Genomic DNA, 27,520 nt, shown 5'->3' on the forward strand with positions numbered 1-27,520 from the left:
TAGAAATGTTCTCTGTTTTGACTGTCGTTGTGGTAACAAGGTGTAGAAACATTTTTCAAAATTCATCAAACTGTAGCCTTAAAAGGAAAGTAATTAGCATACCAGTGATGTACAAAGCCTGGGTGAGATCACTAAGACAGTGCAAGATAAGAAATGGGCACCATGACATTATGAAGTAAAGGACGTAAGGAGGAAACAGCAAAGTGGGCCAAAAATGAAGGCCAGAGAGGTAGGAGGAAAATTGAGAGGTATCCTGAAAGCCAAGTGAAAAACATGTTTCAGCAAGAAAATGATCCACTATCTAAAATGCTGCTGATAATGTCAGAGAAGAAGGAAAAAGAACTGGCCACTGGACTTAGCAATGTGATCATCTGGCAGTGAGATGGGTTTGGAATAGGTTTAAGAAATAATGGAAAGAAAGCAAAGACAGCAAGAACAGTCAACTCTTGAAAAATTTTGCTTTCTAAAGTGTAGGGCCGGCCCGGTGGCATACTGGATAGTGCGCCGCTTGGGAAGCGCGGCGGCGCTCCCGTCCGAGGGTTCGGATCCCACCATTTTAGGAGTATGTTTGCATGTTGATGAAATAATCTAGTATATAGAGAAAAACTGATGATACAAGAGATAGAGGAGACCAGCTGGTACAATGTCCTGGAGTAGATAAGGAGGGACAGGCTCTGGTGCACAGGCCCAGCCAATTCACACATAGGCACCAGCAGGAAGGCACTGGCATTGTGCAAGGTGGGTAGAAGTGAAGGGATGTTATGGAAGGCCTCTGGTGATTGCTATTTTCTAGCAAAATCATCTGCTGGGACTGAGCATGAGGGAAGGTTAGACAAGTGATTGTTGGAATCTAGATACTAGTCAACTAGGTCAGGAAGGGATGCTCAAACATTAGAGGGGCTCATCACTGACAGGATGGTTCTAGGGATAACAATGGGAGTATCTCACAAAACTGTCAGCAAAGAAGTCAAAAAACCATGAGGTGAGGATATCGAAAGATAATCTACACAGACATTGGAACCAGGAAGTATTATGATGGGAATGGTTTTAGATGCAGTGAGGCAGGAGTTGAAATCTTTGAGATATGCAGATGAGTGACCAGTTAGTAGATGACTGCACCTAGAAGAAACATGGTTGATCATCTGGTGTCCTGAGAGCCGGAGCTAAGTTTTAGAGAGATGGGACGAACAATAGTCTGGAAGCAACAAATAAGAGTGGGAGAAAGTAATCACCTTCGGAAGGGAAACAATGTGCACAGGGAAGACATAGCAGGGAACTGAATGGAGACTTCCATTGGCTAAATGAGAGTGGGCCCGGCAGGAAGTTCCAGAGTTGGAGAGGAGTGAAAGATGCAGTCAAGAAGGAAAATGAATTGAGCCATACACAGGTCAGAATGAGGGATATAGGGAGATACAGGGGATCTGGGAGTCCTGGACATAAGGGAACACTAAAATCAAACTTGATACTTGAGTGTCATGTAAGGCTATACGTAACAGGTGATAGGGGATCCCTTCCAGGAAGAAGCAGAAGTCTGGAAATTTCTTTTGACTCATGATGTGGGTTCACCCACAGGAGGCCCTTTTAGAAATATTTAGAAGAAATAAGCTTAGTAATAAGGTTATGTTTCCAGGATGCTCATGGAATATTGTACATAAATCGGACAACTTGGATTTGCTTTGGGCATTACAGTATGATATCCATATCATACTGGCACTGCTTTCTCTTACAGAGATACTATTGATTAACTCTATTCTCTCCAAAGGTCTTTGCACAAACCACATAAGAAATACATTGGTAACTAATTTACTCCTGCAACATTTATTGGGTGATGACTAATACATCAGGCCCTGAAAGGTAGGGAATCAAATGTTATGTATCTACATGAGCTCAATCCACAGGAGGCAGACAGTAAACACAGCCTCCCCATGACACCAGTGGGCTACCATTTCTCAACCACATGGACCTGTTGAGAACTAGCTGAACTTTATGTACAAGGCTACTTCAAAAATTTCATGAAAAGATTCATATTGTCTTTCAATTCTATTTTTCTATGAACTTTCTGAAGTACCCTCGTACTCCCGATTTCTATCCAATACCCTCGAAGTCTATCCAGGAATAATCCTTGGCCCCTAGTTAGAGAACTACTTTAATGAAATACAGAAAATATTTATGAACTGGAGAAAAGCCACTTCAGTCTTCTGGTCCATCTCACTCCCTTTCCCCTGTAAGCACTCACAGACACTTCTTCAATCTATGTGATGATCTGGTTAGCTCCCTTCCCTTCTGAAACACTGCCCTATCAAGAAATCTTTTCATCTGGGGAAGATAAAGAAAAAAATAAACACTGCATCCATGACAGACCTTGAGAAATGGTGCTCCAACATGCAGAGGTATCTGACTGTGTAAAGGAACAAGCACTATTGCCCTCTGCTTTATGAGAGGCACTCTAGACCCATCAAGGGGGTTGCCCAAACCTCCAGTGAGTCCTCCATGCCTTGCTGCCCTGTAATCCTTAAGGCTGTGAATGGTGGAACTCTATCTAGGTCCCAGAAAATGCAGTGATTCTGAATGTCCAATCCAGACTTCTTCATATTCCAAAGGGATCTTAGCTGTCATATTACCAGAAATCCTGGACAGAGGAACCAGGTAACTTTGTTTCTCATCATTTCGGATTTTCTAATTTTTATTATCGAATCTTTACTATAGAAACACTGAACAAAAGGGAAAAAGAACAGGGGAAAAAAAATCATTGGAGAGGCAGTGTAACATAGTGGTTAAAAACATGAATGCTGGAGCCAAACAATCTCAGCTCCAATCTCTACTAGCCGTAGTTCTACCTGGTTCCTAAACATCTCTGCTTCAGTTTTCCCATTTTTAAAACTGGAATAATAACAGTACCTATCTCACAGATTTAAGGGTATAGAACAATATTTGGAAAGCATTTAAAACAAGCCCTAGCACATGGTAAGTGCTATATTTGTAAAACTTAAAGAAAAATCTTAAATTAACTGGGTTAATTTCTCCATGGTTCTTTCACATCTTATCCATATGCATTTTTTTAGGTCTGTTATAGTATATATGTATATACAATTCTGTGTCCTTTTTTTATTCCTTCATGTCATGTATATTGATGAGGTATACATAACTATAATTCATAATTGCCTCATCTTATCCATATGCATTTTTTTAGGTCTGTTATAGTATATATGTATATACAATTCTGTGTCCTTTTTATTCCTTCATGTCATGTATATTGATGAGGTATACATAACTATAATTCATAATTGCCTAGCAATGCAGTAATGAATAAATGGACATTGACACACTCGGTTAAGTATCACCTTTTGTTCCAACAATATCAGTCTCATACTTCTAGGCAATAACCTTTGCACCATTAGTAATCTCATTACTAATCTTTTCTAAGGAGGTTAATCTTGATCAACAGTAAATACCCCATTCATACTACTTTTTCTTAAATTCAGGTTTAGTATCTCATATTCTATTCTTTAAAGGGCACCTAGACCCTCCCCTTATGACAGCAAATTCTGTATTTCTATAATTAGCACAAAATGTTATTGTAAAGTTTTCCATCCAGTACTCCAGCTTGATGCAAAACAGTACATTTCCAATAAAAACACTTTTCTAAGCATAAGGTTTTTCCTTTAACATTAAACACTGATCTACATACAGGTGAGAATTCTTGCTAAAAGATGCCCCATCCCCCACAGTCATGTTCCTCAAGTATAGGTTCCTGGTGGATCACAAGGGGAGCTTAGAGTTTTCATCATTATAATTGTCTTAGGTTGAGTAAAGGCTACATAACTGCTGAAAGCTTTCCTCTATTCTTTTCATTCATAGGGTTTCTTCTAAGAAGAATTTTGTAGTGAATAATAGGGGAGAAGTCTTATTGAACTCAGTAAAAAATTTCTCCTCTTGATTATATTTATAGTTTCTTTTAAATGTGTTATCAAACGTACAATACAAGAAAAATTTCTCATCAATTCAATTCAGTTTCTCTTCATGGTGATTTCTCTGGTGTTGAAGTAGGGCTGAGTGACCACTAAAGGCTTTTCCACATTCGTTGCATATAAAGCGTCTCTCTCCACTATGCATTCTCTGATGAATAACAAGGGAAGAATTCTTACAGAAAGCTTTCTCACAATGATTACATTTGTAGGGTTTTTCTCCAGTATGATTTCTCAGGTGTACAATAAGGGAAGAACTCTCATTAAATGCTTTCCCACATTCATTACACCTGTATGGTTTCTCTCCAGTATGAGTTCTCCGGTGTGCAATAAGGTGAGAGCTACAGTTAAAGGATCTTTCACATTGATTACATTTATAGGGTTTCTCACCAGTGTGAATTCTCCGATGAGCAACAAGGTGACAGCTCTGACTGAAGGATTTTCCACATTTATTGCATTCATAGGGTTTTTCTCCAGTGTGAGTCCTTTGATGCCTAACAAGGTGAGCCATCTGGCTGCAGGATTTTCCACATTTATTACATTCATAGGGCTTAATTCCAGAATGAATTATTTCATGTTTAGTGAGGGCTGAGCGTTCTCTGAATGCTTTGCCACATTCCTGACAGTTATAGGGTTTCTCTCCTGTGTGAGTTCTCTGGTGGGCAATAAGATGTGAGCTCCAGCTGAAGGATTTTCCACATTCAGTACATTTATATGGTTTTGCTCCAGAATGAGTTCTTTCATGTTTACTAAGAGCTGAGTAATCCCTAAAAGCCTTTTCACATTCATCACATTTAAAGGGCTTCTCTCCAGTATGCATTCTCATATGGGCAATAAGATGGGAGCTCCAGCTGAAAGATTTCCCACATTCAGTGCATTCAAAAGGTTTCTCTCCAGTATGAGTTCTCTGGTGTCCAATGAGATGGGAGTTCCAGTTGAAAGATTTCCCACATTCATTACATACATAAGGTTTTTCTCCTGTATGAATTCTCTTGTGCACAATAAGATGAGAATTCCAGCTGAAGGCTTTTCCACATTTATTACATTCATAGGGTTTTATTCCAGTGTGAGTCCGTTCATGTTTAGTAAGAGCTGAACGATTCCTAAAGACTTTTCCACATTTATCACATTCATAGGGCTTCTCTCCAGTATGAGTTTTCTTATGTTGAATAAGGTAAGAGCTCCAGATAAAAGATGTGCCACATTCATTATATTCATAGGGTTTCTCTGCAGTGTAAGTGCTTGTATGTTGAGCAAGGAATGAGTCATACCCAAAGACTTTTTCCCATTCATTGTATTTATATGCTTTCTCTACAGCACCAATTTTTTGATGTTCCATAAAGGATGAGAAGTAAAAGATATTCTCATATTCTTTGTAATTATACTGGTTTTCTCCAATATGAAATCTTGGATGTTCATTAAATGATGGGCTCTGGTTAAAGATTTGATGGCATTCCTTATATTCATAGAGTTTTTCTCCTGTATGCATTCCTTTATGATCACCAAAATGTATTATATGATTGAAAGATTTAACAGCATCAGTATATTTGAAAAGATTATCTGCAGTCTGCATTTGTACAGGGTAAATAGGTTGAAAGGACTGGTAGAAGGCTTTGTCATAATCATTATTTTCACAGGCAACCTTATCTGCATACATTATGGCTGAATTATATCTCCAACTTTCAGCATGTGTATCAGGCTTATAAAAATGTTCTATTTGAGAAACTCTCTGAGATGGAACACAGTTTAAGCTTTGGCTATATTCTGCCCCAAGTTCACAGAATTCAGAGCCTCTTTGAGATAGTACTTGCTTTTGCATAAAGACCATTTGTCTCATAGCCATACTCTGGTTCATGTGGTAGGTTTCTAATTGGTCTTTACATCCCAAAACTTCTAACCTGGAGAACCAAGGATCATCCCATATGTATCTTTCCAATTTCATGCCATGGGATTGTTCTTCCCCCAAAATGCTCTGTGCTGGGATCAACACTTTGCTTTCAAGATTTCTCATCCATTCTGAAATAGACAAAAAAAAGCTGTGAAAGCACCAGGAAAGACCTTAGAATAGAGTGGGAATGGTGAGATTTATTGTCCATATTATGAAAAAGAAAAGGGTGAATTAGTTTTCAAGTACGACTTGGAACCCAGAGAAAGATCATAATAGGGAAGACGAGAATAGTGAAAAATGAACAATAAACAGAATACCAAGCATATACTAATAGCTAACAAAACTATTTAAGAGTACTTTCCCATGAAAAGGAAGACCAGAATAGAGTGTGCAGGAAAGAGTTAATCCTGCAGGGCTGAGTTGCTCAAACCCTGCACGTTCCCAAGATGGCCTGTTTCATGACTGGCCCTTGACCAACTCCTGAGAATTGAGATCTAAGTATGTTCTAAGTGATGACTGTTTTGCATGTTCAAAGCCTTGAAGCACACTGCACCAGTTTCTCTAGTTTGTGCAAAAAATAGTGAACATCTGCTTTTTTTCTGAGGTGGTCTGGAGTTTCAGTGATTTTAGTCAGTCATATAAGCACAGTGTGCCTGCATGACAAACCCCCAATAAACACCCTAGGCTCAGGCAAGTTTCCTAGCAGACAATACTTCACACATGTTGTCATATCTCCTTGCTGGAGGAGTTAAGTGTATCCTCTGACATTCCACTGGTAAAGGAGTACTGGTACCTCGCACCTAATTTCCCCTGGACTTAGCTCCATGCACCTTTTCCATCTGCTGATGTTGCTTTGTAACCTTTTTACTATAATAAACCATAACATTAGTATATGATTTTTGAGTCCTATGAGTCCTTCTAGTGAATCACTAAACCTGGGAGTGGACTTAGGGACCCCTGACAAAAGGACACAGTGAATGCTATTAAGGTAAAAAAAATAAGAAATAACTGGAAACGAGCATATAGGCCCTTACCAATTACAGTTTAAATTATTAAATAGTCTTAATTCATTTCTGTGTTATAATTTCCTTCCTGCTCCCCTATCTTGACACCTTCCAAAAAAAGGGAGGGGGTGGGGTTAAGAGAAAGTATTCACCAAATGAGGCTTCAAGCCAGGATGCTATCTACGACAAAATGCTGTCACATTATTTCCTATTCCATATAGTCTATTCAACGACACAAGATTCACCACTCCAAAGGGAAAATATCATCACGGTACAAGGATATCCCTAAAGTTACAATTTTTCTAACCACTACAGAATCATTTTTGGAGAAACGATACAAGAGATGAACTGGAAAGACAGCATAGTATGATGAAATAAACATGAAAGTCATAGCCTAATAGTCTGTATTTAAATACTGGCTCTGCCACTATCCTTGGAGGACTTTTCTGATGATTAAATGAGACTGTGAATCCAGCAAAATGCATGGCAAATCCAATATATGGGAGCCACCTAACATCACTGCCAAGGTATCAGTCCTCCAACAATTGAAGGAGTCTGTATTAGTTTCCTACTGCTGCTATAACAAATTACCATGCTTAGTGGCTTAAAATAACACAAATTTATTATCTCACAGTTCTAGAAGTCAGAGGTCCAAAATCACTTTCACTGGGCTAAAACAAAGCAGGGTTGAACTCCCCCAGAAACTCTAAAGAAGAATCTGTATCCTTGCCTTACCCAGCTTCTAGAAGCTACCTGCATTCCTTGGCTTATAGCTCCTTCCTCCATCTTCAAAGCACATCACTCCAACCTCTGCTTCTGTCATCACATATCCTCTCTGTCTCCGACCTTCCTGCTTCACTCTTATAAGGACCCTCATGATTACATTTAGAATCCATCCAGATAATCCAGGATAATCTCCCCAACTCAAGATCCTTAATTCATTCACATCTGAAAAACCCCTCTGCCATGAAGGGCAACATATTCACAAATGCTGGAAATTAGGATATGGACGTCTTTGGGGGATGAGGAGAGTCATTATTCAGCTTACCACAGGGTCTAAAGTCCCAGGTATCCTACAGGACCGAGACCCATATCCTCTTTCTCTAGGTTTTTCTTCTTCTCTCTTCGTTGTGCACCATTGCTCCCCTTTTACCACCCCAAGTCCATTATAAAAGAGGCTCTACTCTGCTCAAGAACTGGCACTTATTACCAATTTCAAACTTAGCTCCTAGAAGTCAGTAAATGACCTTCATATAGCTTTTGATTCCTTCTAGTAGAAACTTTTAAAAATGGAATGTGACCAATTCACTCACCAAATAAAAGACTGAATAAACAATTCTTGTCAACTATATACTCATTCAGTACTTGTGGCCTACACACAAGTACTGAATGAGTATATAGCCAGCACCAGAGATAAAAGAAAATATAGTCTCCTCCTCCTGGTAATTAGAATCTATATAATGAGAAGACATACTAAACAGTGATGAACACCACATACAAAATATCACTGAAAGATTGTGGGGCTATGGATGCTAAGTGGCTGGGAGATCAGAAATTAGCATTGACAGAAGCAATCAAGGATGGTTCACACAAGAAAAATGCCATGAGCTCAGCCTTCAAGCATGGCTTGAATTCAGACAGACTGCTAGTTCGGCATAAGCAAAGGCATGCATGATGTGACCAATATGTAAGGAGGACAGTGCCTTGGGGTTCCCCGAAAACTTAGTCCCCACTGTGACAATGTAAAGAGGGTGGAAAACCCTATTATGGTAGCATAAGCAAAGGCATGCATGATGTGACCAATATGTAAGGAGGACAGTGCCTTGGGTTGATTGTTCCCCGAAAACTTAGTCCCCACTGTGACAATGTAAAGAGGGTGGAAAACCCTATTATGGTAATTGAAAGGTGGGGCCTCAAAGAAGTGATTAGATTCTAAGGACTATGCCTAGTGAATGGATTAAAAATGGTGGTCAGGGGCATGGTTCTGAGGGCTTTAAAAGAAGAGCACATGAGAGGTCAGTCTCTCTCTGCTCTGCCATTTTCTGCCATGTGAGATCCCTGGGTCACTGTCACCACCACCAAGACCCTCACCAGATGTGCTCCCTGGACTTTGGACTTCCCAGCCTCTGACACTGTAAGCAATAAATTTTGTTTTCTTTATAAAATACCCAGTTCCATGTATTTTGTTATAAGCAACAGAAATGGACTAATACAGACAGTAAGGACTTTAACTGAGTGAACTATAGAAGCTATTCGGGAAAGGAGAAAAATAACAGAAAAAATTGGAAGGTCTTAAAATATAATTGTTTTGTTGTTTAGAAGGCAACTAGAATCACTGCAGGCTTACTGACAGGGATCTCATAATGGAAGATTTTAGTGAGATAAATCTAGAAATAATACCTGAGATGGCTAATAACAAGTGAGAATCTCCTCATCAACTTGAACTGGAATTTTCTAAGGAAGAGGCCTTACTGAGGGTTATGTTGGTGGCAGCTGAATGACATCACTGATGTTTCGGAGGAAGAAAATCTTAGGAGTTAGGAGAGAGATTACTTCTTGGAGAGCAAAGAGCAGGAAGTCAAGATGACTTCTCAATCTCCAGATTAGGGAACTTACAGAATGCTGGCACCAGGGACACACATCAGGAAAATGGGGAAATATCTAGAATAAAGAGATGAGATTCCTAGTTCTATCTACTGGATTATGTAGTTGAGATGCTTTGTAAAATAATAAAAGTGTAAGGATGGAGGTAGTGGAACCACACGGCTCAGGACAGTAACTGAGAATGGTCAGCACTTAGGGGAGAAAAATTAAAGCTACTGGAATTCATGAGCTCTTGGAGGAAGGTTTCAGATCTGAATAGGAGGCATGTGGTAAGACTCCACAAAAGCCCCTTTCATTAGAGTAGGTGGGGAGATGTCCAACTTCAGGACTCGAGAAGAGGCTATGGTACATTGTTAAATTAAAAACAACAAGATACAGACTGTGTATAGTATTCTACCTTTGGAAAGGTAAAAAGTAACTATAAATTCTTACATGCTTGTAGTTATGTAAAGAAACTCTGTAAGCATACAATAGAAATTTTTTGAAGTGATTACCTGGGGCAGAATTATCAGTGAAAATAGCAAAGTAAGGATGTCTAGAATTTCACCCCTCCATAAAAGCAACTAAAGAACTGGCAAAAACTGTCAGAATTAATTTTTTTTATAATTCTGTAATTTAACCAAAGCCTGGCAACAACCAAGGAGCATTTATTCAAGAAAAATGACTGAATTTTGATAAGAACAGTGAGCTTTGTGGCATTTGAATAACTTATCTACTCCCATCTCCAGCTTCCCAGTTCAGCAGTAGCCTTGAAAAATAACAGCCCAAATTTCCGTATTGGAGTAAGCAGAACAAAGCTGGGGCTATTTCAAAACCTTATTTCCAAAGAACAGTCATTACTGGACCTGCCTTGTGGGTTCCCCCAAAAGACCCGAATGGAAACACTTGTCTTTCGTCTTTGTTTTCCATGACAGGGAACTCTAGGGAAGAGGTACCCATCGAACATTTACAGTTTATGTTTTAAAGTCACTACTGCCTAAGGCAATGGCAAACAGTTGGGACCAACAACACACTAAGCAAAAAGATGACAAGGAAAAGCAGAGGAATGACATACTAGGATTCTGAAAAGCTCCACATACATATACACTATAATTAAACTTTCAAAAGCCTGAAAATAGCAAAGAAAGAAGCAACTCATCATATACAAGAAATCCTCAATAAGATTAACAGCTTATTTCTCATCAGAAACCATGAAGGTCAGAAAGAAAAATACTGTCAACCAAAATTCTATATCCAACGAAATCATCCTTCAAAAGTGAAGGAGAAATCAAGAGATTCCCAGATAAACAAAACCTGAGACAGTTTGTTGCTAGCAAACCTGCCCTATTAGAAATGCTAAAGGGAGTCCCTCAGGCTGAAATGAGAGAACACTAGCCAATAACTCAAAATAAAGAACACCAATAAAAGAAACTACATATGTAAATAAAACAAGACAGTAAAATGCCTTTTTTGCTTGTAACTCCTTTTTTTCTATTTGATTTAAAAGACAAATACATAAATCAGTAATTACAAATCTATGCTGATATACACACAACATATAAAGATGTAATTCCTGACAATAACAATTGATGGAGTTTGGATGTCTTGTCCCCTCCAAAACTCATGTGGAAATTTGATCCCCAATGTGGCAGTGTTGGAAACTGGTTGAGTCACGGGGGCAGATCCCTCATGAATGGATTAATGCTCTCCCTGGGGGAGGTGGGAATTAATGAGTGAGTTCCCACTCTATTAGTTCCCGAGAGAGCTCATTGCTTAAAAAGACCCTGGCAAGTTCTTCCTCTCTCTTGCTTCCTCTCTCACCTCCCACTCTATTAGTTCCCGTGAGAGCTCATTGCTTAAAAAGACCCTGGCAAGTTCTTCCTCTCTCTTGCTTCCTCTCTCACCATGTGATCTGCTTGTACCCACCGGCTGCCTGCCACTTTTCCGCCCTAAGTAGAAGCAGCCTGAGGCCCATGCCAGATGCAGCTGTCCCAGAATCGTAAGCCAAATAAACCTCTTTCCTTTATAAATTACCCAGTCTCGGGTATTTCTGTTATAGCAACACAAAATGTACTAATACAGAAAACTGGTACCGAGGAGTGGGGTGTTGCTATAGAGATACCTGAAAATGTGGATGAAGCTTTGGAACTGGGTAATGGGCAAAGGCTGGAGGAGTTTGGAGGACTTGGAAGAAGAGAAAAAGACGAGGGAAAATTTGGAATGTCTTAGAGACTTATGTGGTGGCGAGCAGAATGCTGATAGAAATGTGGACAGTAAAGTCCATGCAGATGATGAGGTGTCAGACAGAAATGAGGAACTTATTGGGAACTAGACAAAAGATAACCCTTGCTACACCATAGCAAGGAATCTGATGCATTGTGTCCATGCCCTTAGACTTTGTGGAAGGTGGAACTTAAGAGTTGTGAACCAGAGCATTTGGCCAAAGAAATTTCTAAGCAGCAAAGCAGTAAGGAAGCTGCATGGTTGCTTTTAAGAGCCTATCTTGAGTTATGGCGGCAAAATCATGACGTAAAGCCAGAATTTAAAAGGGAAGCAAAGCATAAAGGTTTGGAAACTTTGCAGCCTGGCCATGAAGTAAAGAAGCGGAGAGCCAGTGAACAATCCAAGTGTGAAGCAGATAAACTAGTGGCTAAAGACATTATCTTGGTGGTAAGGCAGCCACATGTTAATAGCAGAGAAAATGAGAGGAAAGCCCTGCAGGCATTTCAGAAGTCTGGAAGGGTTCCCCACCCCTCACAGACCCTGAGGCCTAGAAGGACTAAGTTATCATGGAGGACAGACCTGGGGCACAGCTGCCCTTGGGATCCTGCTTCCTCGGTGGCACCCATGTTGTGTTAAGTCTGCAGGCCAGCAAGATGTGAGAGCAGTGGAGGCGTGGCAGCCTCTACCCAGATTCCAGAGGATGTATGGAAAAGCCTGCAAGCCCAGGCAGAGATCTGCCACAGGGGCAGAGCCACTGCAAAGGCCATCTACTAGAGCAACACAGAGCAGAAATGTAGGGTCAGAGTTGCAGTAGAGAAACCCCAATAGCAACATGCCTAGTGGAGCTGTGAGAGCAGGACCGCCATGGAGACCCCAGACCTGTGGAGCTACGAGAGTAGAACACCAGCCTGGGAGAGGTGAAGTGTGGCCTGAGACCAGGAAAGCCATAGGAGTGGAGCTGCCCAAGGACTTGGGGACCCAACCCCCACAACAGTGTGCAGAGGCAGCTGAACATGGAATCAAGGTACCTGATTCGCCAGCCTTGAGATTCAATGCCTGCCGTGCTGGGTTTCGGACTTGTTTGGGACCTGTTTTTCCTTTCTTTTGGCCTATTCCTCCCTTTTGGAATGGGAATGTGTACCCAATGCCTGTTCCACCATTGTATCTTGGCAGCAGATAAATTTGGTAAAGATAAATTTTCAGGTTCACAGCTGGAAGGACTTTTGCTTTTGGTCTCAGAGGAGACTTTGGATTTTGGACTTTTAAGTTGGTGCTGGAACAAGCTAAGACTTTTGGGACTGTTAGGATAGAATGATTGTATTCTTGGGACTGTTGGGATAGAATGATTGTATTTTGTATGTGAGAGTGACATGAATTTTGGGGGGCCAGGGGCGGAATGATGGAGTTTGGATGTGTTGTCCCCTCCAAAACTCATGTGGAAATTTGATCTCCAATGTGGCAGTGTTGGAAACTGATTGAGTCATGGGGGCGTATCCCTCATGAATGGATTAATGCTCTCCCTGGCAGAGGGGGGATTAATGAGTGAGTTCTCGCTCTATTAGTTCCCGCAAGAGCTCATTGTTTAAAAAGACCCTGGCACCTTTTCTCTCCCTCTTGCTTCCTCTCTCTTGCTTCCTCTCGCCATGTGATCTGCTTGTACCCTCTGGCTGCCTGCCACTTTCTGCCATGAATAGAAGCAGCCCATGCCAGATGCAGCTGTCCCAGAATCGTAAGCCAAATAAACCTCTCTTCTTTAAAAATTACCCAGTCTCAGGTATTTCTGTTATAGCAACACAAAACGGACTAAAACAAGTTATAAGAGAAGGAGAACTGAGCTATACAAAAGCAAAGTTTTTGCATACTATCAAAATTAAATTGCTATTAATCCAAACAAGATTGCTATAAATGAAGATGTTAATTGTAATCCCTAGGACAAACACTAAGAAAATAAGTCAAAAATTTATAGTAAAAGAAAATGGATTACCTATGTGTGCACCTCTGTATGTTGGTCTGTGTACCTATGTTTGGGAGGTAAGAGTAATGTGGATAAGAGCAAGGAGTATCAATGCAATTTTTCAGCTTACACATTTCATGTAGCTTTACGTTTTTTGAACCATGTGAATACATTACTTATATAAAAAACCTATTCTGTTGTCGTCATTGTTGTTAAAGAAGTGTCTGTGGCCACAGAATACAGGAAAAAGTTAAAAAGTAGGTAGGTGAATGAGAAGTCATCTTAGAGAAAGGGACAGCAGAGAATATGAGAGCCATCGAGAGCAGATGGCAAAGGAGGGAAACTGGAGCATACAAAACCTGTTACCTTATTAATAAGGGTGAGTGTCGTTGCTATGAATCAATAGCAACAAGAAAGTCAATACAAAAAGGAAGAAAGCTCCTTAGAGGGAATTCTAAATGTATTTGAAAAAGGTAACTCCTTATAGCCTTAGCCCATTTCTCAAAAAGGAGAGCTTAGAAGAAAGTTCCTTCCTCACACTTGGCGCCTGCCCTCACCTGGACAAGTGCTCTGAGGATATGCTTGCTCCGTCGACCATGGCTCTTCTCCTTGCTCCAAAAGGGAGATGACCTCAGGCTTGGCAATCTGATTCCCTACGCATGGAAGAAAAACATGGGACGTGTATAACAAAGCTTCAGGACAACCAAAGAATGCTTCCCTTGCCTATTCCTCCCTGTGATTTCTCACTTGGGCAGAATAACACAGTCCCTCACTCTTCGTGCTTCATAAGCATTAGGAATGTCCTCCCTGAACCTCAAGGGGTCAGGAACAGCTCAGCCTTTCTGATACCCTATCCCACCTCCCATGAGCTTTTAAACATGGAGTAGCTGAAGGCATTACAATGGGAATAGCTTCATTTACTTGGGCAGCACCTGCCTTACCCACAGACAGCAGGTGCCCATAGGTCTCCAGCATCACATCACGATACAGGGTCCTCTGAACAAGATCCAGCTGCCCCCACTCTTCTTGGGTGAAGTCCACGGCCACATCCTTGAAGGTCACTGGTTCCTAAAAGAACACACAGGTTCCTTCTCAGCCTGGGACCACCCCTCCAATGTTTCTGTGTTTGGAGTGAGGCTGACAGCCCTGGGAGACGAGACAGGATATAGAAGAACTGTCCCGGATATACTCAAGATTCTGACTGATGTGGTTCAGGTCTCACTGGGAACAACCCAAGGTCCCCCATTTGGGATGTAGTCTTAGGGAATTAGATACCTGGGCCCACAATAACCACAGCAAAGATGAGCAGGTCTCTCCTAAGACTCTTGCTCAATTCTAGTAATACTAGCTAGTGTGGACAGGATTCCCACCTAGGCAATGCCTTCTCCTCTGAAAATACACTTGTGTGTGAACAGGGTATGAGCACTGGTTTCAGGCCAGAAACTTTGGGGTTAGAGTCTTTGCTCCAACATGTGGATCTAGGACCTAAAAGGGTAATCCGAATATTCAGAGGCTGTCTTCTTGGCCAAGGTAGGGAAGTTTCCATTCCCAGATCATCTCCATCCCATGGACTGGAACCAAGGGTGAGCAGAAAGGCCCACAGTAGCCTGGGCCAAGGACAGGCTGTCTTCTTGGCCAAGGTAAGGAAGTTTCCATTCCCAGATCACCTCCATCCCATGGACTGGAACCAAGGGTGAGCAGAAAGGCCCACAGTAGCCTGGGCCAAGGAGAATCAGTTACAGTTGCTGTTAAAAGCACTTGATTTAAAAAAAAATCCAAACTGTTATTTTTAGGAAGAAAAGAACGAAGAAAACCACTAGGAAACTAGAGGGGAAGATGAATGATAAGCTAAGTCTGATTTTTGTAATGAATACATCCCGTAAGTTCTTTTAAGAAATCAATGTGAGGGGCTGGCTGCTTAGCTCGGTTGGTTAAAGCATGGTGCTGATAATAACAAGGTGAAGGATTTGATCACTTTCTTTAAAAAGAAATCAGTGAGAGCCTTGGGTATACAGGCATTCCTGTCAGGGGTTGGCAGAGGGGGGATGCCTTCCCTTGTTGTAGGGAGTACATGGGTGATGTGCCCACAGCTCCTGCTTGTTTCTCAACCCCCGTGACCTGTCCACACACTACAGTCCTGTCCTCTATCTGGAAACCGGCTTCTGATCTTCCTTCATCAATGCAGAATCAACCCTGAGACAAACACCTGCTGAACAGACAAGTATGCAGGGCATCACTTCCACTCCAAGGATACTCTGGACCTCTACTCTCCCTTTCACAGCTATGTCACTTTTCTTCTACCCAAACATAACCTTCCTTGTGGGCTTCCTTTCTGTCCCTGCTAGTCACAGCTTATAAACTGAGCTTGCCATCTCTGATCTGGGCCAAGCCTCACTGTTGGGTCTTCAGTGTGTCAACTTTTACTCTGTCCGTCTGAACTGCTCCCCTTCCACCTTCACACAGTGACTGGCTTAAAACAAAGAACTGATTCTACTCCAGTGATTCCTTACCTTAAAAAGTCAGCTCCTGATGACATCCTCACACATTCTACCTTATTGTAGCCTACAGGGACAATGATCCATCCTCTTGTCCATGGCTAAATCTCAGCTTTGTCCCACCCCTCAGAGACGACACGGTATCAAGAATCGTCTCTCCTATTATCTTCACGTCGCCCCTTTAGAAATGTCCCATCTCTCCTGCACCCATGCCAGCTACCCCACCTCTGCTCCTGACAGTCAACTTCCTGCAAGATATAGTCCACCTTCTTCCTTCCTTGTCTTCCTGCCTTCAGCCTACTGTGGTTCCTTCTCTGCCTTTACTAACCATTTTCCTCTTCCTTAGTATTAAAAATTTCTTTTATATTCAACATTTTTGCTGATCTATACTGAAGTATTTTGTGGCAATGAACACGCATTATGATTCTTACTTTCACCAAGCTCTCACCAAGATCCCAAATGCCTTGTCAATTGCTAAGCCTAAAGGTCGATTTCTGCCTTTGCCACCTTTAACCTTTTGCAGCATTTAAAAGTGCCGACCACAACCTCCCTCTGTGAAACCTTCCTCACCCTTCAACTGGCAATGCCAACTTCTTGTTTCCCTCTTACAGACTTGCCCAGACCTCAGTCTCCTTGATGGCTGCTGATTCTGCATTTAGAGGTAAAATAAACTTTTTTTTAACTTAAATTTAACATACAGACAGAGAAGGGCACAAAACCTAGGCCCAATTCACTTTAACAGAGTAATCACACCTGTGGGACCAGCTGGGAGGCTGCATTTACTGCCCAGGTTGCCTCCAGCCCTGTGCTTGTCACACACTGCCTAACCTATCCAGTGGGTGGCATCTTCTTGGGTGGCTTCATCATTCACTTACACTTAACAGGCTCCAAACCCACACCCTGGCAGCTGTCAAGCTGGTGGACTGAGACACAAACTCACTTCTCATCACTCCCAAGACCCCAGTGAAATCACCAAATGTTTAAAATGGAATAGAAGAATCACATATAATAAACATAAAAGAAATGAAATCATTACAGAGTGGTCCTACAACCCTTAATAAAATAGTGGACAATGGTAATGACCATCAGTGACTGCTAACTTGCAGGTGAAAGGCAGACAGGGAACTTTATAATGGAGGGGTCAGTCTGACAACACCTGCACCCACTAATCTATCATATCGTCTGAAAATGGGACAACCAGACACTGTGTGCCCACTAATGCAACACAGTAGGAAGGACCCAACACCTATGAAGTACTCTTGACAAGAATACTAAATAAATCTACTTGTGTCTCTAGTCCAATTACCAGTTTACAGGAGATGACAGGATGGAGAAACTCATTCAATGGCATCATGAAAGCAAAATCAAGCAAACCAACAAGTGAACCTGGTTTCTTCAGCATATGAAGCACATGCAGTGTAGGACCTGTTTGGATCCTGATTTGAACAAACCAACTGTAAAAAGACATTTTAGGGAAAAGTGGGAAAACTGAACATGAACTAGGTATTAAGTAATGTTAAGAAATCATTGTTAATTTTGCTGGCTGTGATAAAGTTATTGTGGTTTGTCCCAAAAGGTACATATCTCTTGGATATATACACAGAACTACTTATAAGAAGTATGCATAGGTGAAATGATACAATTCTGAGATTTGCTTTAAAATACTCGTTTTTATTTTGTTTTGTTTTAAAAAAAAAGTTTGCGGGGATAAAAAAAGATTTTAAAAAAGGTTGTGTTCAATAGATAAAAAGAAAGCTGAAAGCTGACAGTTGGTAAAGCTAGTGAACATGGGTGCTTGTGGTAGGGTGAATAATGCTCACCCCACCCCAACCAAGATGTCCATGTCCTAATCCTCAGAACCTGTGACTGTTACCTCAATGATAAAAGGGACTTCACAGATATGATTAAGTGTCTTGAGAAAGGGAGATTATTTTGGATTATCCACGTGTGCCAAATGTTAATCACAAGGGTCCTTACAAGAGACAGAAGGCAGCAGGGTCAGAGTGCAGAAGGAGATATGACAATGGTGGGGAAAAAAAGTCAGAGTGGATACACTTTGAAGATGGCAAAAGGGGCGTGAGCCTAGGAAGGCAGACAGCCTATAGAAGCAGGAAAAAGCAAGAAAGCAGATTTTCCCCTGGAGCCTCCGAAGGAACACAGCCTTGCAGACCCATTTTAGACTTTTGAGTTCCAGAACAAGAGAATAAATTTACACTGTTCTCAGCCATTAAATGTGGTAATCTGTTGCAGTAGCAACAGAAAACTAATACAGGATTCATGTTCTACTTTTGGGTTTAAAAATCCCCTAAATAAAGTCGCTGTTTTTTGTTTTTTTTGTTTTTTAAAGAAAGTAAAAGAAATAACCTAGCAAGGAGACTAGGCAATCAGCACCCGGAGTTACACACATTCCTGCAAGATGCAGAGCACATGAAAGCGAGGCTGACCAACTAAATAGAGCAGAGGTGATCCCAGCCCCGCATGCTAGAATCAGCAGTGGAAGCAGAAGAGGCTCTGGGCTCCGAGTTTAAATAATTGATACAGTGGAGGCAGAAGTGAGAGTGAGGCTGACAACAGATGAGGTAAAGGCCTGTATTAAGGACAGCTTTGCCAGCCACCCCATCTTGTGAGCAGTGCTACCAGCAGCCCTACACTTATACCTGGGCAAAACTCCCAGGAGCCTTCTCAGACTCAAGAGCATGGCAGTTTCTTAGGCTGCCTTGGTGAGTTGAGACCTCTTCAGACCAACATGGAGAAGGGTAAAGGAGTCCATGGCCTGACAGCTCTGTACTGGGAAATTAGAAGCAGAACTGACCTGCTGACCCTAGCTCATCCAGGCCCAAGAAGCCCAAAGTATGACTTGTCAGAAAGGTGGGGGCAGGTTGGGGCTGGAGAGTAGGGGGAACCAGGAACCAGACCTGCTCAGCTGCAGCAGAGTAGGACTCTCAAATAGTCTCACAGCCCTCCCCTGGTAAACATGGACAGACAAGAGGACTCCCACACAAAAGGAACACCTGCCACACAGGTGGAGAGACCAAACGCAGAGGCCAAAAGGACGCAGAATCCAGACAGCAGCAGATGCACCTAATTTTCAATGAACTGTAATTCCTATCCTTAGATTCTCAGACTGGAGAGATTTCAGGGTCAAATGGGACAGGATGCTACAAAAAGCTCTCTGAGAAAACAGGAAAATATTCATAGAATATTGAGGAAACAAAAGACACAGCAATCAGTTCAAGAGTCTCCAGAAAGAGCTCTGCAGTTGTAATATGATCGCTAGGCCTCCCACTCTCCACCAAGAAAGGACATGGAATATAAAGAAGAAATCAGAGACATAGCAATTCATTCAGGAAGAAAATATAAAAGGAGAGTTATTATTTTTTCAAAAATAATCAGGACCTCTTAAAATATGATACAAAAAACACTTAAAATAAGACACACACACACACAATCTAGGGATAGGGGAGAGACAAAGAGAGAAGAAAGTACAACTGGTCGATAAAGATATAAAAAGATATTTAACCTCACTAGCAATCAAGGAAACAGAGTAAAATTACGCAATATACCTTTTTGGTCTTGAGGAAAGCAAAAATTGAAAGATCTGATAATGTCAAGTTCCAACAAAGATGCAAGAAAATGGGCACTTTTTTCCAGAGTGGGGATACTGAAATGTAGCTTCATCCCTTTGGGAGAGCCACATGGCAGCACTAGTAATACTGAACACACACACACAACCTAAAACCCAGCAAAATCCTGCTTCTAGGTATACACCTAGATAAACACTTAAAACATGTGCACAACGTGAAAGTACAGTAATGTTCATGCAACTTTGGCTGGAACAGCAAAAATAATGGGGTGGGAGGGGGCTTATAAGCCCATCCATAAAGGAAAGGATGAACAGAGATGCATTTCTTTGATGGACACTACCAGATACACCTGGCAGTGCAAAAGCAAGAACCTGATGGACCTCAAAGTTGAAAAAAGCTATAGAAAAACTATATGTAGGAAAAAACTGTTCAAAAAAATAGATTGCATACCTATGGTATGTCGATATAAATAGTTGATCTATGTATGAATATGAAAATGGATTAGCTATGTACACACTGAATCCATGAGCAGTTACTCTGAGAAAGTATGGGAAGAGAATGTGATCAAGAACTACGTAAAAGAAAAAAAGCAAAAATGACAAAATATTAATAGGTGCTCATTCAGAGTAATGGGAATGATGTTTGTTCAATTACTTTTTATATTTTTCTGTAATTACAGAATTTGTCAAAATAAAATTTAAAGTAAATAAAAAGAAACATCCCCAGAACGGAAAAAGATGTTACCAAACTGGAAGGCTCAGGGACTAAAAAAGCAGGAAGAAAAAAAAAAAAAAACCCCAGCTGAAAATACCCGCTTGTGGCGGCCCACGAATCATGGAAGCCTCACCTCAGGGATGGGAAGAGGACACAGGAAACATCTTCAGCCTAGAGTTGCCAAGGAAGTGACAAAACCAAAAGGCTTAAGAGATGGGCACCTAATCTCACCAGAGGTGGAGATGAGAGGGACCCTCCAAGGGTATGAGAGGAAATGCTGGTTTCACTGTTACCCGATGCTGCAGAGTGAGGATGCAGAAGAGAAGGGTGCCACTCCCAGGAGCCCTTCAGTTTCACAGGTAACCCTTAGAAGCAAAACTTGCATTTTCCAATAAGCTAGGATGACTTACAAAGATGTTTCACCCAAATTCTTGTAAACATTCTTGCACGTATTGCTTGGTACACATGTATAAGCATTTATCTAGGCTTTCTAAAGCAGTTTATGGAATCTACTCACACACCAGCCACAAGTTTAAACCCTGTGAGGATGTGAGGGAGAAAAGAACAAGGGTGCTGTGCTGGGTCTCAGCTGTTTGCCCAACATGATCTTGCCCAATTGCTCAGAGTTCCCTGACAGTTGGCCCCTCCATGGAAACTGGACAATTCAGACGGCCTCTTTGGCAGAATTTCATTATTAATATTTTAGTGCAAGCTCTACAGAGAAGGAAAACTTCCCTGTGAGGATGTGAGGGAGAAAAGAACAAGGGTGCTGTGCTGGGTCTCAGATGTTTGCCCAACATGATCTTGCCCAATTGCTCAGAGTTCCCTGACAGTTGGCCCCTCCATGGAAACTGGACAATTCAGACTGCCTCTTTGGCAGAATTTCATTATTAATATTTTAGTGCAAGCTCTACAGAGAAGGAAAACTTAACTAGACTGTGCATATCCTTGAATATGACCAAGGAAGGGTGTAGAGTATTATTGGTATTTTATGTGCATAGTGTTTGTGATGCAGAAATTCTTGGTGGATTGTTATATAGGAGGTTTGAGAGCATTTCTATATAGAGAGAGGCTGGCTGAGATTTTTAGATAAACTGGGGTATTATCACCACCACCACCACTACTACTACTAGTCTTATTTTCCTCTACTCCTCAAAATAACGGATCTAGGCTCCTGTTAGCTGAAACTTCACTATCCAACATGTTTCCGAGAACAGACTATTCAGATAATGAGGGATGACAGCATTTGATGTTTTCACCAGGTAAATGCTTTATTTCAATAAATATTTAACTTAGAGGGAACAATAAAGGAACATGGGGCTCATCAGCGTTCCTGAAGACCTCGCTTAATTAAAAACTAACATGATTTAGTTCAAGTTTCACACAGGGAAAAATCCAAAGTGAGTGTGGGGAGGGAGCCAAGAGCATGTTTTTAGAAATCACAACTCTTCAGACATTGGAGGGTGTTATTTTAATTCTATTTTATTTTCTCAGCATTAACTATAATAATTCTCAGAAACCCTCACACAAATTAACAGCAGAGCACAGCACAGCAGTTAACTGGGCTTCACAGTGTTTTATTACCACTAACTTCGGTTCCCAGATGACTGATTCAAGGCCCATCTTTCAGCCTCGCCTAGCTTCACTGCTGATGATTCTGTTACAGGATCTAAAAATGACTGTATATTGTAACAGCAGTGAACCTCAGTCACCCAGGTTCAGATGCCAGACAACCACCACATTGTACCATGCGGTTCAGGCCCTTGTGCTTCCCGGGAACAACAGCACTGCCTTGTGGGGATGCTTACAATGCACTTCACCCATCAGCTTTGAAACTGTGGGAGGTTTTAACTTTTTTTAATTCAAGTGATGCATAAAGTTAAATAGAGACATTATTTTTAAGTTTTTTTAATATAACAGTATCTCACATTTTCTTGATTCATTATTTTAACTTTTAAATAAAAGAACTAAATAAATAAAACTATTTTTCTTCATCTTTCATAGCAAGGAGTCAACAGAGTAAATGTAAATTTGACAAATTAGGAAAACTTTATTAAAAATTTCCTGCTTAGAAATATGAAGATAACCCTAAGAAACTGAAATCAGAAAGTTAAAAATGGCTACATCTCAGTCATAAAAAGAAATAAAACACTGATGGTACACTACAAGGTGACCTTTGAGAGGATTATCCTAAGTGAAAGAAGCCAGATACAAAAGGCCACATATTATGATTCCATATTTATATGAAGTATCCAATAGAGGCAAAATCAGAGACAGAAAATAGATTAGTGGTTGCCAGGGACTGGGGACGGGGAAAAAGGGAGTGACTACTAAGGGATACCGGATTTCTTTTTGGGGTGAATTAGATTCTGGTGGTGGTTGCACAATTCAGCAAACATACTAAAACCCACTGAACCACACACTTTAAAATGGAAAACTTTATAGTACGTGAATAATGTCTCAATAAAGCTGTTATTTAAAAGATATTTTTTAAGCAGCTACCTCTGGTGAAGAGGCTGGGCAGGCAAAGGGGAAGGAGATGACACCTCTCTCTTACATCATCTCTAGTGTCCTATTTCTCTCAGAAGCCACCCTTGTGCAGTCACAGTCACAAACCCCCTGCTTTGACTGTCTTTTATACGTCTTTGATCTCGCCTTCTTCCCCAGCTCCCAGGCCCTGGTCAGACTGAAGCCTGAAATGCCAACCTGCTTCCCACAGCCCCCTTCTCCCCACACCTATCAGGATCATCTTTCCAGCCATATTCTGGACCCTGGCATCTCCTGCTCCCAACATTTCTGATGCTCCTTATTATCACCAGAATGGAATTCTGGCTCAGCAGCATGCGTTCAGGGCCCAGCTGGGTTCATCATGGCTTCTTCAAATGGGGTCAGTCTTCACCTGGACACTGGTCATGCAGTGCAACCCCAACCCTCAACATACACCTGTGGTGCTAAGGCCAGACCCCTGCTCCGAGGCTGTGCCAATCTGGCTGATGCATTCCTTTCACCTCTTGGCTCAGGTCTCCTGGGCAGACTCCCCCTCTACAGCCAAAGAATTCCAGTTGCTCTGTGCCCCCACTGACCTCCATGAAGATTCTGTACCATCTCCCAAGGCATCAGATGGACTGAGCTCCTCCAGGGTTCAGGGTCTCCCTACGTCTCAGGCTTCTTGTGTCCAGCACTGCATGTGCAGCCCCAGGCAAGCCATGAGACATCATTAACTGAGTGAACAACCCTGGAAAAGGGTTTGGGAGCTCCTGAGTGTAAAGGCTCATACCTGTCCTTGTTCCCCTTATAGCAATTACAGAGCTCACTGCACAGCATCATCTTGGACCAGGCGCTGAATATGTGAGTGAAGGAGAGAGGAGAAAAAAGGAGGGAGGCTGCCATCCAAAAGAGCTGACCCTCTTCCCCCAAAACAACCCCAGGGCATAGATGGGGCTCAGCACTATGGACAGGCTGGTTGACAGCAAGGCTCCATGTCATGCAAAACTGCCTGAATTCTCTCTACCTGTGTCAGGAAGCATTAACTTCTGGCAGATTCCTTCTCTACCCAAACTCTAGCTGTTATAAATTAAGAAAGCCTTTCAATTGGGATGGTCAGGGACAACCTGGACACCCATCCTTTAGGAACAGGATGGCCCTTCAGGAAATAATGGAAGCCCCATCTCACCTGCACCTGGGCTGTTGGGAGCCCAGCAACCATCCTCCCTTCCTCAGGGCTCCCCTCCATGAGCCAGGCAGGGTCCTGAGGACACAGAGCTGGGGAAGGAGAAAGAAGTCACGGAGGCTGCTCTCCCTGCCAGAAGCTTGCCCACATAAGCTCTTCATCCTGGGGGACTTAAGGAGGGCCAACCCTTGTCCCTCCACCTTGAGCAAGGGAAAAGATCTACTTCCTCAGTCTATAGATGAAGGAAATGGGGCTCGGAGAAGGTAAGGAACATACCTAAACATATGAATCCCTCACTGACCCCCTATACTATGAGGCACAACCTCTGAGAAGCAGAGTCTGTTCACAGCCTTTGGGGCCTGAGCCCCAAATGAATTCATTAATTTGCATGCATCTTGTCCTAGAGATGTCATCATCACTTCATCCCCCAGCAGAGTCTTCTGATCCTTCTTTATTCCAACTCTACACAGAGAAAAATCTGGACCACAAATACCCTGCCCTAAAGCTCCGCTGGGTCCCCAGCTCTGACCCTCAGCTGTGGCAGATGACTGTAGGGAGAGACCATAACATGGCAACCAATATGGCTTAGGGGAACATGGGCTCTTGACTCACCCCAGGAGGCCCATGGGTCAACAGCTGCCATCCCCCAGCACTGGTCTGTAAGGGCACCTGCACAGAAAGATCAGGTTAGGACTATGACACCAAACTTAGTGACTAAAAGTGACAAAATGGAAAAGGAGACTGTCTCACTAATGGGTACAACAAAGTTCCACAAACAGAGCCCAAGGGCATGTAAAAATACCAACTTAAGCTGGATTTAAACAGGAAATGCACCATTAGGAAATTTACTGATGTAATGTAGCCACAGGACAATTAAAACCAGAACCCTTTAAATGGCTAAAAAGATATCTGATAAAACATAATATTACCTAGTTTTTAATGAATGTAAGCAGTATTATCCCTTGATGTCTTTAGTGAATAAAACCTCACTAGACAATAAAACACACCACTGACATCATGCTGTTATTTAACATTGCTTAAAAACTACAAACCAACTCTGTATAACTGAAAAACAATAAGGGAGAAAAATATAGAGGCAGTAAAGACACTTTGATTGTATTTATGACTGTCTTCTAAGAAACCCCACAAATTACTGGAAAATCTCTTAGAGCTAATGACACTTTCCAGAAGAGAACTATAAAATATGCAAAAGGTACATTGTGTTTTACGCCAACAATTTCCCACCTTGACCACCAACCAATTATAATTCCCAATTAGTTCTAATTCTATACCAAGACACATCCCCCGATCCCCAAAAGCCCTCAGCCCCTCCCCAGCTCTGACCCATGGTTATAGCAGGTCACAGGGCTAGGGGAGACCTAGAAAACAGGATTTGGACTCACCCCAGGAGGCCCACGGATTGATGGCTGCCATCCCGGAGCCGATGGAGCAGGCACCTGCCCAGGAGCACTGCAATTCCCAACCTAGTGACAAAAGGAGAAAAAGACAAAACTGTTCCTTTCTCACAAAAGATCCAGCAGGAACAAAGAAGCAACAAAAAACTCCCTAGGGAGCATTTTAAGAAAACATATTTTACATCTCCAAAACATGACAGAATTCCTTGAAAGTAATGAAAGGTAACTTGAACAGGCTGAAAAAAAAAAGCAAGATACTGATGAGAGGGTGGAAATTTGCCAGCCATTCCCAAGAGACAGCGTAGATGAAACTTTTCGGTTGAATTGACAGAAATTACTGTAAAATCTACCTGCAATCCTCATAGATTAATGGTTGCCTAGAGCTGAGGGAACGGGAACATGGAAAGTGACTGCTTAATGGGTGCAGGGGTTTCTTTTGGGAGGTGATGAAAACGTCCTGGAATTAGAAAGTGGAGATAGAAAGTGGCACAACTTTACAAACATACAGCGAAACCACTGAATTACACACTTCAAAACGGTTAAAGTGGTAAACATTATGTTATGTAAATTTTATCTCAAAAGAAAAAAAGAATCCGCCTGCAAGACCTACCAAGCCCAAGCCTAGCTGTTCCCTCCTAGTGTGGAGGAGTCGTACAGAAGGGTCCGGAGCCCAGACTCCCAACCCCCGAAGTTTCAGGTATTTGTGCAAGTCCCGCGACCTCTCTGACGGATTCCTGGGAATGTGTATAAAGCACTAGGACGCCCACTGGGCATCGGGAGCACCACGATTAGCGCCAACACTCAAAGTAGGCAAACTATTTTGCACTGTTGTTTGTAACCTGACAAAACCCCCGGTCACTGCAGGTTTAAAGGAACCTGGGCCTGTTCGCAACTGACATTTGATGTCCTTCACAGCGCTTTATGAGAACGGACACGAACGAGAAACGCCCGCTGGAAAATGAAACGGGGTTATTATTGCCATGAACACTCAGAGGCGTCCTGATCACCTGCTTCTCGGCCTCCTGCCTCAGATTTCCTTCACAACCCACGATGCAGATGTGGATGCGAGCCACCGCCAGCAAGCCACCGATCTTACCTGGTTTGCAGCCACCGCCCCCCACTACTTCGCAGGAGACCTAACAGGCTCGGGGACGCTTCGTAAAGGCGTTTGGCTTTTGTCCCGCGCCGATGTCCGGCCCGGCCGTGAGCATGGAGAATGGCGCGCGTCCTCGAAGACAAAGGCGCGCTGGACCCGACGTTCAGGGCTCATCAGGGCCCGGCCAGTCCGGCCAGGCCCATTGAGATCAAGTGCCCGGAGGCGGGAGGCTGGAGGCTGGCTGGTCGAGGGCCGAGGGCAACGGGGACGCGAAGCCGGCGCGGAAAGGGCAGGGGCAGGACCCGCCCTGGCGCTGCGTCGGCCCCGACGGCAGGCGCCACCTCTCTCCGCCCGGTCTCCTGACCCTCCAGCAGCACGGCAGCGGCAGCGGCTACCCCGTAAACCTGGTGAAGGCCTCACCTCAGATGCGGACAATGGCGACCGCTTCCCTAGCGTCGACTAGAACGCGTCGCGGGGGGCTGCTGGGAGTTGTAGTTCCGGGCGCAACACTTCCGGCTTAGGCCGGAAGCGCCACCCAGCAGGCGCCCGAGCTGTCCCTCTGTAAGTCCCGGCTTCGCGGCGCCGGCTAGTGTACGATTCTTCGGCGAGGTGGGTAGTGTCACCCAGTTCGCTGCTCCGCTTTCTCGTGGCCGCTGCCCACCTAAGGAGGTCCTGGTTAAGTCGCAGCCCTGCCAGCCTCAGTTTGCCTGTCGGTTAAATGGCGGCTCACGGTAGCTGCATTTTACAGTAGACGTCTTAACGCTTTCCGCATCCCAGGCTCAAGTCTGAACGCTCTCGGGCGATCATTTCATTTAATATTCACAAGATTGTGAGAAAGTGACTGTTGTTATATTCTTTTTCAAAGGTGAGGAAGCTATTTCTGACAGTCCCCTCGCCTACGAAGCCCCAGTGCTGAGAACATCAGGGAT

The 27,520-nt window shown here is 42.7% G+C and overlaps 2 protein-coding genes across 3 annotated transcripts; one reads left to right on the forward strand and one right to left on the reverse strand.

The window, feature by feature from the left end:
- Positions 1-3,213: 3,213 nt before the first annotated feature.
- ZNF606 (zinc finger protein 606) lies at positions 3,214-26,674 on the reverse strand. 2 transcript variants are annotated; one of them, XM_008593414.1, is made up of 7 exons: positions 26,592-26,674; positions 25,484-25,564; positions 24,693-24,749; positions 24,084-24,172; positions 14,559-14,685; positions 14,175-14,270; positions 3,214-5,981 (listed from the first exon to the last, which is right to left on the reverse strand). In XM_008593414.1, exons 2-7 carry the CDS (start codon positions 25,512-25,514, stop codon positions 4,003-4,005), a joined length of 2,379 nt encoding a protein of 792 aa, XP_008591636.1. In that variant the 5' UTR covers positions 25,515-25,564; positions 26,592-26,674; the 3' UTR covers positions 3,214-4,002. The 2 variants fall into 2 exon arrangements, with proteins under 2 accessions (XP_008591636.1, XP_008591635.1); XM_008593413.1 differs by lacking the exon at positions 26,592-26,674 and adding an exon at positions 25,846-26,403.
- LOC103609045 lies at positions 25,895-27,152 on the forward strand (the record flags this gene model as incomplete). Its single annotated transcript, XM_008593416.1, is given in 5 exon segments — positions 25,895-25,924; positions 26,254-26,383; positions 26,465-26,921; positions 27,005-27,065; positions 27,067-27,152. Coding segments are annotated over 5 exon segments (764 nt in total), but the record flags the coding sequence as incomplete, so codon positions are not given.
- Between the last annotated feature and the right edge of the window lie 368 nt (positions 27,153-27,520).

The sequence above is a fragment of the Galeopterus variegatus genome, unplaced genomic scaffold (genome assembly GCF_000696425.1).
Source record: "Galeopterus variegatus unplaced genomic scaffold, G_variegatus-3.0.2 Scaffold9112, whole genome shotgun sequence".
In the NCBI taxonomy this organism is placed as follows: domain Eukaryota; kingdom Metazoa; phylum Chordata; class Mammalia; order Dermoptera; family Cynocephalidae; genus Galeopterus; species Galeopterus variegatus.

Excerpts from the sequence above, each read along its gene's own strand:
- ZNF606 (XM_008593413.1), bottom strand. Across the intron at positions 14,686-24,083 it reads TCCCAACAGCCCAGGTGCAG|GAACCAGTGACCTTCAAGGA; the intron begins GTGAGATGGGGC and ends GTGTTCTTTTAG. Across the intron at positions 5,982-14,174 it reads TCCTCAGAGCACTTGTCCAG|AATGGATGAGAAATCTTGAA; the intron begins GTGAGGGCAGGC and ends TGTCTATTTCAG.